Consider the following 15,929-nt stretch of genomic DNA (forward strand, 5'->3'; position numbering starts at 1 on the left):
GAATGAATGAATGAACGAGGACAATGGTCATCTTATTCATTCATTCAACAAATATTCATTGAGCATCTACTGTGTGCCAGGGCACTGTGGCATCATTTTATTCTTTTTTTAAGCACAAAGTGTTATTTATTTAGAGCAGGAGCATGGGGGAGGGGCAAAGGGAGAGGGACAGAGAGAATCTCAAGCAGGCTCTGCAAGCACAGAGCCCAACATGGGGCTTGATCCCACAGCCCTGTATTCATGACTCGGGCGAAAATCAAGAGTCAGAAGCTTAACCGACCTAGCCACCCAAGCGCCCTGACATCATTTTATTCTTAAAACATCTCTCAGAGGGTTAAGGACTGTCATCCTTGTTTTACAAAAAAGGACACTGAGGCTCAGAAAATGGGGAGACACTTTCCAAAGGCCAAACTACTCTTCATGGAGCAATGAGGGAAACTACCTTTTATCAAGCACCTACTATATGCAAAACCATCACCTTACATTATCTCAATACTCACACCATGGCTATGGGGAAGGAATTGGAGTTCCATATTTGGAGAAGGAGATACGCTCAGAGAGGTGATGTCAGTTTTCAGAAACACACAGCCCATCAGTGGCAGAGTACCAATGGCCCCGGGATGCCTAACACCTGAGAGTTTCCTTTCTTCTCCCACCACCTTGCCCTAGAGCAATGGCCTCTATCTTCCCCAGGGAGGCCACACTCACTCCTGGCAGTTGCTGTTGTGGCTGAAGACACATTTCTGAAGACTGTCCAGGGTCATGAGGCTGACATGCTCAAACATGTCAAGGGAGACCACTGAGCCCTGTGCCAGGCGCCGCCATTTACCCTGGAAGAGAAAGAGACACATGGCAAATTGACGTGGACACCGCAGACTTTAAGCCAGGCTGCCAATGACCTAGCTGCCTGCTTACTATAAGCCCACTTTATAGGGTAAAGGAAGTGAAGCTTCCTGACATCACCCAGCTTACCCATGAGTCGGAGCCTGGACCAGTCTCACTCCCAGGACACCCTCTTCCCAAGAAACCTTGCGACTCACATGCATGATGTCAGTGCACTGGTTGAAGATCTTCATGTAGGGCTTCAGGATGTCGAAGTGGAAGGCAGGTGTCAGCAGGCGGCGGTGGCGGCTCCATTTGTCACCTTTGCTCAGCAGCAGCCCATCTCCTGGGCCCAGAAGACTGAGATTAGGGGCCTCTCCTATTACTCTGAAACCCTACAAGAAACCCCACTCCTCTTCCCCGAAGCCCCAGCCCACTCACCCACTCCCACACTCACCTAGCCAAGGTTTCAGGAAACCATAGAAAAGGTCATCCTTGGGGGCGATGGCAGCTGTGGAGAGAGAAGAGTTGGTGGTGACTCAAAACAGAGTTCTGACCCTTGACCTCTGCTTATGACCCCCTTGGGCCTCCTCTCTGAGCTCCGACCTCCACCTCACCCCTCCAGTTCCTCCTCTATACCTGCCCCAGAAAGATCCTTATAACATGCTGATCTGAACATGAGCCTCCCCTGCTCAGACACCTCCCATGGCTCCCTATCACTCTGGTAAGAAAGTTCAAGCTCAGGCTGGCACTGAAGGCCCTGCCCCATCTTGCCCCTGTATGTCTCTCCCACCTCACCCATCAACATACACCAAATAACCCCACATGCTGGCCCTACTTCCAAACCTGTGCTCTCCATCCAGGATGGCCCTCTTCACCCTAATCACTCTTCTTTTCTGCCAACTCAGGCCATCTGAATTACACCTCCTGTGCTCTCTGTCTCCAGTCTGCCCTGCACTCTGGTCCCAGGAGGTCTTATCAGATGTTAGATCTGACCATGTCACTTCCTACTCACACCCATTAGCCGCAACAACAGCTGCTCAGACCATTTTCAAAGTCTTGAATCATCTACCCCAGTCCAGACCTCTCTCAAAACATCTCCATCCTCCATTCTCTACATGCTCAATCTTCTAACATCACAGAATTTTCTCATCTCCTTGAAAAAGTCACATTCTCTCTCTGCTCCAGGTCTTTCTACCACATGCCCTCTCTGCCTCAAACACTCCCCCTCATCCTTCTCTTCTTGGATGCTATCCCTCCTCCACCAGTCCCTCTAGGCTGTATCCATCCAGTTACAGGCCCCTTGAGAGGAGGGACCACGTTGATCACTGATAATGTGGTTTTTAGAGAGGGAGAGAGGAAGGAGGACCAGAGGGAGAGGGAGAGACAATCTTTTTTTTAACGATTTTTGTATTTGGGAGAGAGAGAGCAGGGGAGAAGCAGAGGAAGAGGGACAAGTGGACTCCACACTGAGCACAGAGCCCAACACAGGGCTTGATCCCACAACCCTGAGATCATGACCTGAGCTAAAGTCAAGAGTCGGACAATCAACCAACTGAGCCACCCAGGTGCCCTGGGAGAGAAATCTTAAGCAGGCTCCATGCCCAGCACAGAGCCCAACGTGGGGCTCGATCTCACAACCCTGAGATCATGACCTGAGCTGAAATCAAGAATCAAATGCTTAACCAACTGAGCCACCCAGGCACTCCTAGTGTTAAATAACTTTTATTGAATGAACCAACCAAAGGATGAATGAATGCAAAAATGGATTGGTGGATAGATGGATGGGTGAGTGAGTGAATTCCCTTTCTGTGTTGAGCAGACTTGGGACAGAATGGACAGGGGCCCAGAAAGGAAGTACCTGAAACTCAAGTGACGTCACTTTTATCTGAGATGTGACTCAGCCACCTACACACACAGTAGCTAGGAATTGGCCAATTGTGCACACAGTCATCTGTCCACTCATCCTCCCATTCAGAACATCTCTTCTACCATCTTCCTTTACCCAACCCATGCTGGGCAATGCTGGGGACCAGAGATGGCTCAGCTCCACACCCTGCCTGGAGGAGCTCCAGGTGGGGTGAGAAAGGGAAGCAGAGGCACGCCATACAATTATCTAGAAGATAGAAGGTATGCCAGAAGCAAAGGGAGGCACAGAAAAAGGGCTGCTGGAAGTCAAGGCAGGCTTCCAGGAAGAGGCAGCATTGGAGAAGAAGGTAGAATTCTGGTCACTCCTTTACTCTCTGGGATCTGGACTCCAGCCTAGGCCCTTTGAAGGTCTTTCTGATATACAGACCTGTTCAATGGCTGTCCTATTTAAACACCTCCCATCATTCCTTAACGCCCCCAGGGTAAAACACAAGCTCATTTGCTTTGCACATAGGTGCTCTGAGTCTACCTTCTGTCTCATCGCCTACTCCTCCCCACACATCATCTTCCCTCCGGACACCCCAAGTCACCTGAATTCCCCTGGTACTTTCACACATCTGCACCTTTGTCCTGGTAGAACGCTCCACCTAAGACTCAGTCTGGCAAACTCCAAACATCCTTCAAGGCCCAGCTTCACCGACACCTCCTCCAGGAAGTCTCCCCAGCTGAACCCTTGTTCTCCCATCCTCGGGTCCTTACTCCACTTCAACTCTGACCACTTGATTCCAAGAGAGTCTGTGTCCAGGCTGCCTTTCCCATTTTAAGTGTCCCCTTCAGTAAAAAGGGGATGGTAACATCTACCCTGGATGAGGTCATATAAGAAAAGGCCCTACCCAGTGCCCAGCAGGAAAGTCCATATCACTGTGGTTGAGAGCCTGGCCTCTTGGCAGGCCAGGCCTAGGTTCAAATCCCAGCCCTACCACTAACTCCATGTGTAAACTTGGGCACGTTAGCCCTCTGTCCCTCCACTTCCTCATCTGCCACAGGAGAAACAGAACAACCCTGCCTGCCTCGTAGCATCCCTACAAAAACTCAATGAGCTAATATGTTCCTGGCACATGGCAGGTGCTCATTAAATATTTGTACACACAAATGAATAATTAACCAACTGCTGGCTATTTTTATAACTATGACTATAATTATTGGTCACTGGTGTCAAGAACTTGTGAGATGAATATCTGCGTCTCCAGCCCCCAGCAAGCCCCTACCAGTGAAAAATAAATGCCTAGCCATCGTGGAAAGCAGTTTGGTGGTTCCTTAAAAAGTTAAAGGTAGAATTCCCATATGGCCCTGCATTTCTACTCCTTAGTATCTACCCAGGAGAAATGAAAACATACATGCATGTTCATAGCATCATTTGTAATAGCCCAAAGGTAGAAACAACCCAAATAACTGTCAGTGGAGGAGTGGATAAACAAATGTGGTATATCCATATATCCAAACAATGGAATATTACTCAGCCTTAAAAAGGAATAAAGACCTGGTCATCGCTACTCTGTGGATGAACCTCAGAAACATTTTGCTGAGTGAAAGAAGTCAGTCGCAAAGGACCACATTGTGTATAATTCCTTTCCTATGATATATCCAGGACAGGCAAAGCCATAGAGATAGAAAGGAGATTGGGGGGATGTACCAGGAGATGGGGGGAGAGGAGAATGGGAAGTAATTACTTAATGGGTTCAGGCTGTTTTATGGAGCTATGAATAAGTTTGAAACGAGAGAGAGCCAGGGGTTGCACAACATTGGGAACACTCGAAGTACCTTACAGTTTAAAACAGTGTACTTTAGGGGCGCCTGGGTGGCTCAGTTGGTTAAGCGACTGCCTTCGGCTCAGGTCATGATCCTGGAGCCCCGGGATCGAGTCCCGCATCGGGCTCCCTGCTCGGCGGGGAGTCTGCTTCTCCCTCTGACCCTCCCCCCTCTCATGCTCTCTGTCTCTCATTCTCTCTGTCTCAAATAAATAAATAAAATTTAAAAAAATAAAAATAAAATAAAATAAAACTGTGTACTTTAAAATGGCTAATTATATGTTATGTGAATTTCAACCCCACACAAAATGAATGTAGAAAGACAAGCTATAATTACATGCCTATATATCACGTTTCATACTCCATAAATCATTTTCACCTCCTTTCACCCATTAATCCTCTCTATCCCAATTGCCCAATATAAGATGGAGAAACAGAGGTCCAAGAGGAGCCGTGCCTTTCTCAGGCTCCATGGGCTGTGTGTGTTTGGGCCCCGAGCAGCGAGTTCCCCAGGTGTGGCCCCGTGGAGGCCCCAGTGGGGAATGCGATCCACAGCTTGGGGCCAGGCTTGTCTGTCCTGACTCACAGCCCCACCCTCCCAACTAGAGCCCCCCATCTGACTCCTCCAGCAGGGGAGGTAGTGGATGTCCTGCCCGACCTGAGGGAAGGGAGGGGAGAGGAGAGGAGGGGCAGAGGCCTGAGCATCTACTATGCGCTGAGGCCACACTGGGGGCTTCACTCCCTATTCTACTTGGGGTCTCACAACCACAGAGGACAGTACTCAGGAAACTGGGACTCTTAGGAGTAGGGGGGAAGTAGGAGGAGTCAGGAGAGAATGAGGAGAAGGGGAAAGAAAAACAGCATATGAAAAAGGCAGGAGAGAACAAACCCTCATGAGCACCTACCCACATCATCTGGAGCCTTCACAACCACCCCATTTTCCAGAGCAGAAACTGAGGCCCTGTGAGGTTAGATGAATTTCTCGGTCACACAGCAAGTATGGCTCCAGCCAGGATCAGAGCCCAGCCTGCCTAAGTCCTAGCCCAGGGCTCTTCCCACAACTTGGTGCCCATCCCTTGGAAAAGTCACCCTTCCCAGGGTCTAGGTCCCCCTTTGTTCAGTGGCGTGGGCATCCCCTCACAAATGCAGTAATGGTGGGGAGGGCATAGCTGGGAAGGGAAGAATGGCAGCCCTTCCTCTTTCATGGCTCCAGGGTGGCAGCCTTGATGATGCAAACATGGGTTTGCAGAGGCCCAAGCTGGGGCCAGAGATTTAAAATTCCTGGAGCTCTTTCATTCCTCCCTCCTCTCTCAAATGCCCCTGATGTCTCTGGAGGTGCCCAGTTACATGCAAGGCCACACTGCAGATCCAGACTCCTATGAGGGGGACAGGGCTGAATGCAGACACACTCAGCCTTAGAGGGTTAGGACTGAGAATGGAAAAGCCCAGAGGAGAAAGCTATGATCCGTCTGGAGGGTCACCCCCAGGTCTTCCTGGAGAAGGGGTCATTGGATCTGGGTGTTGAAGGTTGAACAAGAGCTTGCCAAGCACACCTGGGAGTCCTACACCTTGGGAGAGGTGTGGACTGTAGAAGGGAGAAGCAATCCTTCCGCATCTCTTCTTCCACCAACCAGGGGCAGCCCAGGTGAAGCTGGAAGAGCTGCAGTGGGAATGTCAGAAGGCAAATGATGGGCTGCCATGGCTTAGAATTAAGCAGCAACCACTTAACAAAATCCTGGGCCAACAATTGTCTATCCAAACATGTTTGGATCTGACTTCCAGATGGGTAGACATCCTCTCAAATTTCCCAGGACTCTTAGATATTGTCCACCTTTTCCCATGCTATTCCCACTACCTGTATTACTGTGGCTGCTTTGGTGAACTCCTATTCATCCTTCAAATCCCTACTCAAATGGCCCTTCCCCTGGATAGCCTACGTGCCTAGAAGCCCAGGTGAGCTCTGGGAGTTAAGGGGTTACCCATCATTCGAAGGCCCAGCCCACGTACCTGAGGCACCCACTAGGGGCTTGATGTAGTCAGGGTGCACCAAAACCAACAGTGGCAGGATGGGTCCAATCCACACCAGAATCACATGGTGCATGTTGTCCAGCACCTTCTTCTCATCTTGGAGGCCCGTCTCATTTGGAAGATACTGCAGGAGGTGGTAGGGAAAGATAGTGAGGAGGAGCCCAGCCCCACCTTCCCCAACCTTTCCCTCCCGCCACCTCCCCTGTCCTCCAAATGAGCCCAGGAGAGCTGTAGGATTGGCTGTATGAGGGTTGCACCTTGGTGAGTCTCCATTCCCTCATCTGAGAAGTGGGGAAGAATCGACTCTCTGCTTGAGGGTGGTTGAGAAAATTCATGAATGAACAAAACAAGAGAGCCCAGCACAAGGGCCTGACACACAGCCGGTGTTCAAGAAATAAAAAACGGGGGGCGCCTGGGTGGCTCAGTCGTTAAGCGTCTGCCTTTGGCTCAGGTCATGATCCCAGGGTCCTGGGGTCGAGTCCCACATCAGGCTCCCTGCTCGGCGGGAAGCCTGCTTCTCCCTCTCCCACTCCCCCTGCTTGTGTTCCCTCTCTCGCTGTGTCTCTCTCTCTGTCAAATAAATAAAATCTTAAGAAAAAAAGAAAAAAGAAAAAGAAATAAAAAACGGTAACAGTAAACACAATCATGATTGGCATTTATTGAGTACTTGCTCTGTCAGGAATAAACTACTCGTATTGTCACTTTTAACACGTACATGGGCTTGCAGTCTTAGGCACTGCTGGGGGCATTTTTCATATACTCATACCTTCAACCCACACAACTATTCTGTGACATCGTTGCTCCTATTTTCCCCATTTTACTTTGCTCAGAAAGGTCAAATGACTTGTCTGAAGTGACAGGTGAATAAGTGATTGTCTTGGTTTGGGCTTCCCCAGAAGCAGGTCTTGAGACAAGGGTTCTAGGGCAAGTGGTTCGTTTGAAGGTGGATCCCCAAAAACATGGGCAGGGGACTTAGGAAAGTGAGACAGGGAGGGAAGGCAGCCAGCAAAGGGGGAGTTGCCAAGGATGTAATGGCCACGGGCAACTCAGTGCTGTCTTCCTGGGGACCTCTGGGGGACACGTGTATCAAAGTCAACCCAGCAGAGAAAGAGTGAGCTGAGGTGTTTATACATCAACTCCTACAGTCCCACAGTCACTGGCTGAGGGTCACACCTGGGGCATTAACTCTGAAGCTCACAGTGCACAGGGCCAGAGAAAGCCCTAGAATTCTGGTGCTGGCAGCTGGAGGTCAGGCCATCACATCCAGAAATGGGCAAAAGGATCCGGGCAGACACTGGAGTCATCTGCCACAGTGGCAAAGCCAGGATTTGAACACAGGCCACCCAGCTCCAAAATGCCTGCTCTTAACAAACACAAGGCAGAAGTACTTCAGGATCAGAATTCAAATCTGTTCTCGGCAGCTGTGTGACCTTGGGCAAGTCACTTAACCTTTGGATTTGAGCTCCAAAGATCAAATCCATAATATTGGGAAGATCCATCCCTATTCCACAGCCTGTGAGAATTAAGGGAGAGCTCAGATATTAAGGGACCTAACCCCTTGCCTGGCCAATTGCAAGGCCCAGCAACTGCCGATCAAATGAATAAATGAATGAGTGAACAAGCCAATAAATGACTTCTTTCTGGCTCCTGTGTCTCCTTCTCAATCAGGTTCAGCCCTGAGCCTGTCCACACCCAAGAGAAACCATGGCCTCACCCAGAACTCATTGCCCCAGGAGGCATGCTGGGTCCACAGGGTCAAGGTTGGACTTTAGAACCGGCCCTGGCCAACTGTCTGGGACACCAGAGCCTGGCTACTACCTCTAGAACCACCACTAAAGCCAGATGGCTTCTCAGAGTAAGAGTACTGGATATGGGGAATGACAAATGAGTAGAAGTTCATCTAACTGAGAAGGATATTTAGGCCAGGGGGCACAATTCCAGCAAAGGGCATGGAGGTGGGAAGTCAGAGCCTGGTTATAGGAACAGGAAGTCATTCTGCAGGACTAGACGTGAGTAGGGTGGGAGTTAGAGTCTAAAGGGGCTTGAACACTACCTGAGGAGCTGAGACTTTCTCCAGACAGCAGTGGGGAGCCATGTAAGGTGTGTGAGTAGAGGAGGGACGTGGTTGGTTTCAGGAATCCTCCTGGGGCCAGGATGGGGGATAGACTGGAGGCAGGAGCCCAGGAAGGAGGCTGGACCATGGTCCAGCAGGAGAGGATGAGGCCCAAGCAGAGGTAGGAGGTGAAACGGAGGGAGGAGATTCAGGCACAAACGGGCAAAACTTAGTGAATGCTGGCCCCAGGGGAGTCATTCCTAAAGCCACATAAAATGTTCTTTGAGCTATTGAGTGGAAATGTGTCTCCTGCTTCCTTCTTCTGGGACGCTCACTCCAAGTAGAATCCAAAATATTTCTAGAATCCCCTGATACTTCCAGGCTCTGCAGGACCCAGGAGTTGAGCACATCCACCACTGCATGGCAGGCTCAGTGCCAAGCATGCCACAGACATGACTTTAAGAACTGTCAATACAATCTCACGAGGTTATTAGGAACAATCATAATCCCCACATTGCAGATGGGGAAACTGAGGCACGGGTAGGTGAAGTCATTGCTCAAGGTCACATGGCAGGAGAGGGTAAAGATGGGCATCAGGCACACACTGATGACCACTGCCCTTGAACTGCTCTCCGAAGTCCACGTCTGCACTCGGCATGAGGCCTGAACCAGGAAGGTCTCCACAACTGTCCCTCAGTTTCCTTTAGGCCTGCAAGGGGGACCAGATGAGTGCCACAGGCAGTTAGGAGCTGGACTGTAGGACTCTAAAAGCCTCAGTGCCCTCAGGAGTCTGGCTTTCTTCTGACCTCTGAAACTCTTTTTTGAAAAAGTGCAGGTTTTGTCATCCAGAAAAAAGAGGCAGCAGAGGATACAGAGCTAAGAGCAGGGACTCTGGAGCCAGAAGGCCTGGGTTTGAACCCCAACTATGCCACTGGCGAGCTGTGTGACCTAGGGCCAGCTACTTAACCTCTCTGTGCCATAATAGTCTCAGGAGCAAAATGGGGGTAGTCATGGGAACTCCTCCTAGGATTGTCAAGAGGACTGAGTTAATATTTTAAAGCACCTGATCTAATGCTTAGCACCTGTATGTGAAGTAAGAAATGAAAGGCAAGGTACGAGAATGAGAGAGAGGGTGCAAACACAGTGGGGGTGGGGCAGAGCAACAACATCGACAGGAGTCCCCCACCCCCACCCCACCCGGGGATCACAGAACCTGACTACTTTCACAGGCACTAGCACCTGTTGCTTCGGCAACAGCCTGAAATTACAGAGAAAACCTTAGAGTCAGCTCTGCCTCATCCCGGCTGTGTGACCTCAGGTCAACTGCTTGCCCTCTCTGAGCCTCAGTCACACCCCTATCCTGTAAAATGGGTCTGTTCATGGCTCCAGCCGGATTCCTGGGGGATGGCGGAAGCAGTCAGGCCCATCATCCTTACTGAATACCTGGGACCTGCCTAGCCACACACGCACCATGCCAAGGTGGCCCAGCAGCCAGCTGCGCCGGGGTGGCTGGGGGAAGCAGCTCAGGCGGCGGCAGGTGACGTAGAAGCGCCAGCAGAGCCTCAGGAACTGCATCACCAGGCGGAAGAGGAAGAAGAGCAGGGAGAGGAGGAACCCAGACAGGGCATACAGGCGGAACGAGGTCTTCTCCACTCCCAGGAGGTGCAGTAGGTGTTCTGCGATGGGCAGCATCCTGGGGGGACACAGGGGATGGGGGGGTCAGTGCATGTAGGAACCACCCTCTGGCCATGTGTGCACCAGACACAGGATGGCCTGTGGAGTCAAGCAGCATGTACCTGGCACACAGTAGGTGCTCAATACACAGGAGTCCCGGACCCCAAGGAAACCCCTCAACCTTCCCCCCAGCAATGACCTTCAGCTGGCTGGCCAGATGGATGCACCAGTGCCCTGTCCACATGCCCTCAGCCTTGACTTTGCAGGGCATCCCTCCCGACTTCTCTGCCCATGCGTGGATGGCCAGAGTGTTGGAAAATTTAAACACACACACACATTGAAAGCAGCTCTTAACCAATGACTGATAAATATTGCTGGATAGATACCTTCTCCCCTGGGGTGCCATGACCCTGAGATGTGGGTTCCACATGCGCCACCAGGCTTCCCCAGTGGGGTTAAACTCCAGCTGCCCACCGTCGAAACTTTTTCTATTAGCTGCCTCCCTTCCCCTGTCTCCCCTCTTTTTCTTCTTTATTGAATTCAGGTGAGATTCACCCAACATAAAACGAACCATTTGAAAGTACAGTTGACCCTTGAACAATGAAGGAGTTAGAGGTGCCAACCCCCCCATGCAGTCAGAATTCCATATATAAGTTTTGACTCCCCAAAATCTTAACTACTAATAGCCTACTATTGACTGGAAAGCCTTACTGATAACATAAAGTCAATTAACAAATACTTTGTATGTTATATGTATTATATACTGCGTTCTTACAGTAAAGTCAGCTGGAGAAAAGAAAATATTGAAAAAATCATAAGAAAGAGCAAATCCATTTACGGGGCTGCACTGTAAAAATTCTGCATATAAGTGGACCCATGCAGTTCGAACCCATGTTGTTCAAAGGTCAACTGTGTGCAATTCAGTAGCATCTAGCACATCCACAGTGTCATGCCACCACCACCTCCATCTAGCTCTAAATTTTTTCCTTGCCCCGAAAGGAAATCCCATCCCAATTAGCAGTCATTCCCCACTCCCCTATACCTTCAACCCCTGGCAACCACTAATTTGCTTGCTTGCTTGCTTTCTCTCTCTTTCTTTCAAGTAGGCTCCATGCCCAGCTCAGAGCCCAATGTGGGGCTTGAACTCATGACTCTGAGATCATGACCTGAACTGAGGCCAAGAGTCGGATGCTTAACCGACTGAGCCACCCAGGCGCCCCTAATCAGCTTTCTGCCTCTATGGATATTTTATTTCATATCAATATGATCATATATTATATGACCTTTTGTGTCCGGCTTCTTTCACCCAGCATGATGTGTTCAAGGTTCATCCTCATCATAGTGTGTATCAGAACTCCATTTCTTGTGCTCCTGTGTAATATTCCATTGTAAGGATGTATCACAATTTGTTTATCCATTGATCTGTTAATGAACATCTGAGCTGCTTCCGCCTCTGCCTATTGTGAAATGTGCAGCTATGAACATGCATGTACAGGTACATGTTAGAGTCCCTGTTTTCAATTCTTTGGGGTTCACTTCCTTTTTCCTTACTGGTATGTTCTGTGATCACTTCCCAAATAAGCTTCTTGCACTTAAATCCTTGCCCAGGGGTCAGCTCTTGAAGGAACCCAAATAAAGTGGGTAGGTAACAACAATATTAATAACACAGTGACCAGGTACAGAGCATTACAATGTGCTGTGAGCCACACTCAGGGATGTGCATGCTTCATTTTATGGAATCTTAAAGTGGTCCTTGGACTTAGGTCTTACATTCTGTCCATTTTCTGGACAACCGAATCTCAGTTCCTCTAACTCAAGGGAGATGGGAGCTGGCAGAGACCCCCTGAACTCCACCAACGGCCAAACTCCATCACTTTGGGGGCTCACAGATCTCAGACGATGCCAAGGAGACTCCTGAAAATGGATGGGTCCTGTCTTCATCTCTCCTTTCCACTCAGTCCAACCAGCCAATGGTTCCCTCTGTGCCCCACCTCCTGGGACAACATAGCTAAATGAACCCTGCCCTCCAGGTCCTCGCCTGAGTCCCCAGTCCCCACCCACCCCTGCCCACGGTTCCCTCCATTAGGGGCTCAGACTCACTGGCTCCCAATGCCCAACTACATCCTCCATACAGAAGATAAGAAGTTTCTATGGGTTACCACATCTTGGGAAAACAGCTGGGTGGCTTATCATCAAATTTGGAGAGCCCCATTGGGATGGTCTGACTTACATTATAAGTCATACAGATGACATGACCACTCATTAGGATGGCTCCTTATCATGAAAGGAAATAACAAGAGTTGGCAAGCATGCAGAGAAATCTTGAACCCTTATGCATTGCTCGTGGAAATGTAAAATGGTGCCACTTTGCTGTGGAAAACAGTATGGTGGTTCCTCAAAATATTAAACACAGAATCACAATATGATCCAGCAGTCCCACTTCTGGGTAGATCCCCAAAAGAAGTGAAAGCAGGGACCCAAACAGATATTTGCACACCCATGTTCATAACAGCATTAATCACAATAGCCAAAAGGTGGAAACAAGCCAAGTGCCCATCAACGGATGAACACAGAAACATCATGTGGTCCAACCATACAGGGGAATATTATTCGGCCCTAAAAAGGAAATTCTGACACCTGGTACAACATGGATGAACCTCGAGGACATTATGTTAAGTGAAATAAGAGACACAAAAAACAAATGCTATGTGAGCCCACTTATAAGAGGTCCCTAGAGGAGTCAGATTCAGAAACAGGAAGTAGATGGTGGGCACGAGAGGCTGGGGAGGGGGACAGGGTGGGAGAGTTAGTGTTTAACAGGGACAGAGTTTTAATTGAAGAAGATGAAAAAGTTCTGCAGATGGATGGTGGTGACGGCTGCACAACAGCGTGAATGTGCTTAGTACCACTGAACTGCACACTTAAAATGGTTAAGATGATAAATGTTATGTGTATTTTACCACAATTAAAAATCTTTTTTCAAATCTTTTTAAAGATTTATTTATTTATTGGGCGGGAGGGGCACAGGGAGAGGGGCGAGAGAATCCCAAGCAGACTCTGCCCTGAGCGTGGAGCCCAATGCGGGGGCCTGATCCCATAACCCTGAGATCATGACCTGAACTGACACCAAGAGTTGGACACTTAACTGACTGAGCCACCCAGGCACCCCAAAAAATCTTTTTAAAAAGACAGACTGCCTGGTGTAGACGATATGCCCTCTGGAAGGCCTGGTTAGGGGTGGGGGTGGGGAGCAAATAACCTCCCAAAATGAATCACAGAGAGCTCCAAGTCACAAGTCCCAGGCAGAAGGTTCTGGGCAGCTCCAGGTGACATGCTCTCCAGGGAGCAGCTGTGGATATTTGTTTCTTTACCAATTTAATAGTGGGTAGTGATTCTCCCCCAGCAATGCCAAGGAAGGCAGCTAGTGATTATGATTCAGAATTGTGACCTTCTTCTAAATACTCTCACATGCCAGGCCTCTTACCAAGTGTTCTACCTGCATTTCTTCGTCATTCAGTTGGCAAATCGTGTTTGAACCCCTCCTATGTGTATGACTCTGTTCTGGGCATGGGGATGTAATGGCGAGCAGGACACACATGGTCCCAGCCCTTAAGACAGGTGGCCACCAAGAGACATGATAGAACACCATGTAAACACTACATGTCTTGATGGAGGTAAAGCAGGGATGGGGGAGGCTGAATATGGGCCCCCCCAAAGGTATCAGTTCTCTGGAACCTGAGAATGAGAACTTCTATGGCAAAGTCTTTGCAGATGGGACTAAGTTAAGGGTCTAGAGTAGCCTGGGTTGTCTAGGTTGGTCCCAGCTGGAATCTCAGTTGTCCTTATAAGACAGAGGCAGAGGGATGGGGGCACCTGGGTGGCTCAGTTGGTTAAGCATCCAACTCTTGATTTTCGCTCAGGTCCTGATCTCAGGGTCAGACTCTGCTCCAAGCAGAAAGAGCACACACTATAGATCCCCAACTGGTTGTCAGCCTGACAGCCTCCATCTTCTCATCTACAAAATGGTAACAAGGCAAGAAGTCCATCTGATGCTCATGGGAGGAGCTCAATAAGTTGGGGACCTTAAGTCCTCTACTTTCTGTAGCTGGGTTCCTCTTGACCCCCTCCAAACAAGAGCATTCTTGCCAAGCCCCCCAAAAAAGTGTTACAAAAAGTTTTGAGGTGGTGTAGCCACTTTGAGAAGTAGGTTGGCAGTTCCTCAAAAAGTTAAACATAGAATTGGCAGTTCCAAGGGCTGCCTGGGTGGCTCAGTCGGTTAAGCATCTGCCTTTGGCTCAGGTCATGATGTTGGGGTCCTGGGATCGAGCCCCATATCGGGCTCCCTGCTCATGGGGACTCTACTTCTCCCTCTCCCTCTGCCCCTCCACCCCTGCTGGTGCTCTCTCTCTCTCTCTCTCAAATAAATAAAACTTAAAAAAAAAAAAAGAATTGGCAGTTCCTCTCCTAGGTATATAGTCAAAAGAATGGAAAACGTACTCTGATACTTGTATATGAATATGAATAGCTGCACTATTCAGAAGAGCCAAAAGGTGGAAACAATGCAGAGGTCCATCAACAAATGAATGGATGAGTATCATGTGGTATATTTGTGCAATGGAATATTACTCGGCCATGAAAAGGAATGAGGTCCTGATATATGATACAACATAAATGAACCTCATAAACATTATGCTGAGCGAAAGAAGCCAGATACAAAAGGCTTATAGTGTCTGATCCCATTTATATGAAATGTCCAGAACAGGCAAATCCAGAGAGACAGCAAGCAGACTGGTGGTTGCCAGGGACTGGTGGGAGGTGGGGGGATGGGAAGGGAGGGACTGCTACCAGGGACAGGATCTCCTTTTGGGGAGAGGAAAATGTTTTGGAGCTAGATAGAGGTGATGTGATGATTGCACAACACTGCAAATGTGCTAAATGCCACTGAATTGTTCATTTTTAAATAATTATTTTAGGGGCACCTGGGTGGCTCAGTCGTTAAGCGTCTGCCTTCAGCTCAGGTCATGATCCCAGCATCCTGGGATCGAGCCCCACATCAGGCTCTCTGCTCAGCGGGAAGCCTGCTTCTCCCTCTCCCACTCCCCCTGCTTGTGTTCCCTCTCTCTCTGTCTCTCTGTCAAAATAAATAAATAAAATCTTTAAAAAATTATTTTATATTAGATAAACTTTGCTTCAATATTTAAAAATGAAAAAAACAAACAAACAAACAAAAAAAAACGCTTTGAGGACCCATGAGAAATTTATCATGGTGGTTGTCTCTGGAAGGGGCCTGGAAAAACTAGGGGGCAGGAGTGGAAGGGAAACTTAACTTTCTTTGTCCATCTTTGGGGACTTTTTGATTTTCTATAACATGAGCACATACTGCCCATTCAAAAATGTTTTAATTAAATATAAAGATGAATCAGTTGACTGTACAACCCAAAGAATGAGCTCTAATGTAAACTATGGACTTTAGTTAATCATAATGTGTTCACATTGGTTCATCAACTGTAAGAAATAGATCACCCTAGGGGTGCCTGGGTGGCTCAGTTGGTTAAGGATCCAACTCTTGATTTCGGCTCAGGTCACTATCTTGGGGTTGTAGGATTGAGCCCCATGTCGGGCTCTGCGCTTAGCACAGAGTCTGCTTGAGATTCTCTCTCTCCCTCTCCCTCTCC

The 15,929-nt window shown here is 48.9% G+C and overlaps 1 protein-coding gene across 3 annotated transcripts in view; it reads right to left on the reverse strand.

Annotated features, from left to right (window-relative positions):
• The window catches only part of LOC110574475 (cytochrome P450 4F22), a 35,488-nt gene that overhangs the window by 9,433 nt on the left and 10,126 nt on the right, over positions 1–15,929 (reverse strand). For all 3 annotated transcript variants that reach the window (XM_021683172.1, XM_021683173.1, XM_021683171.1), the window contains exons 2-6: positions 10,051–10,273; positions 6,507–6,651; positions 1,280–1,333; positions 1,041–1,168; positions 709–830 (exon numbers count right to left, since the gene is read on the reverse strand). In XM_021683172.1, the coding sequence (XP_021538847.1) occupies positions 709–830; positions 1,041–1,168; positions 1,280–1,333; positions 6,507–6,651; positions 10,051–10,272 (671 nt within the window). In that variant the 5' untranslated portion in view covers position 10,273. The remainder of the gene's footprint in view (positions 1–708; positions 831–1,040; positions 1,169–1,279; positions 1,334–6,506; positions 6,652–10,050; positions 10,274–15,929) is intronic.

The sequence above is a fragment of the Neomonachus schauinslandi genome, chromosome 1, assembly GCF_002201575.2.
Source record: "Neomonachus schauinslandi chromosome 1, ASM220157v2, whole genome shotgun sequence".
Classification (NCBI taxonomy): Eukaryota; Metazoa; Chordata; class Mammalia; order Carnivora; family Phocidae; genus Neomonachus; species Neomonachus schauinslandi.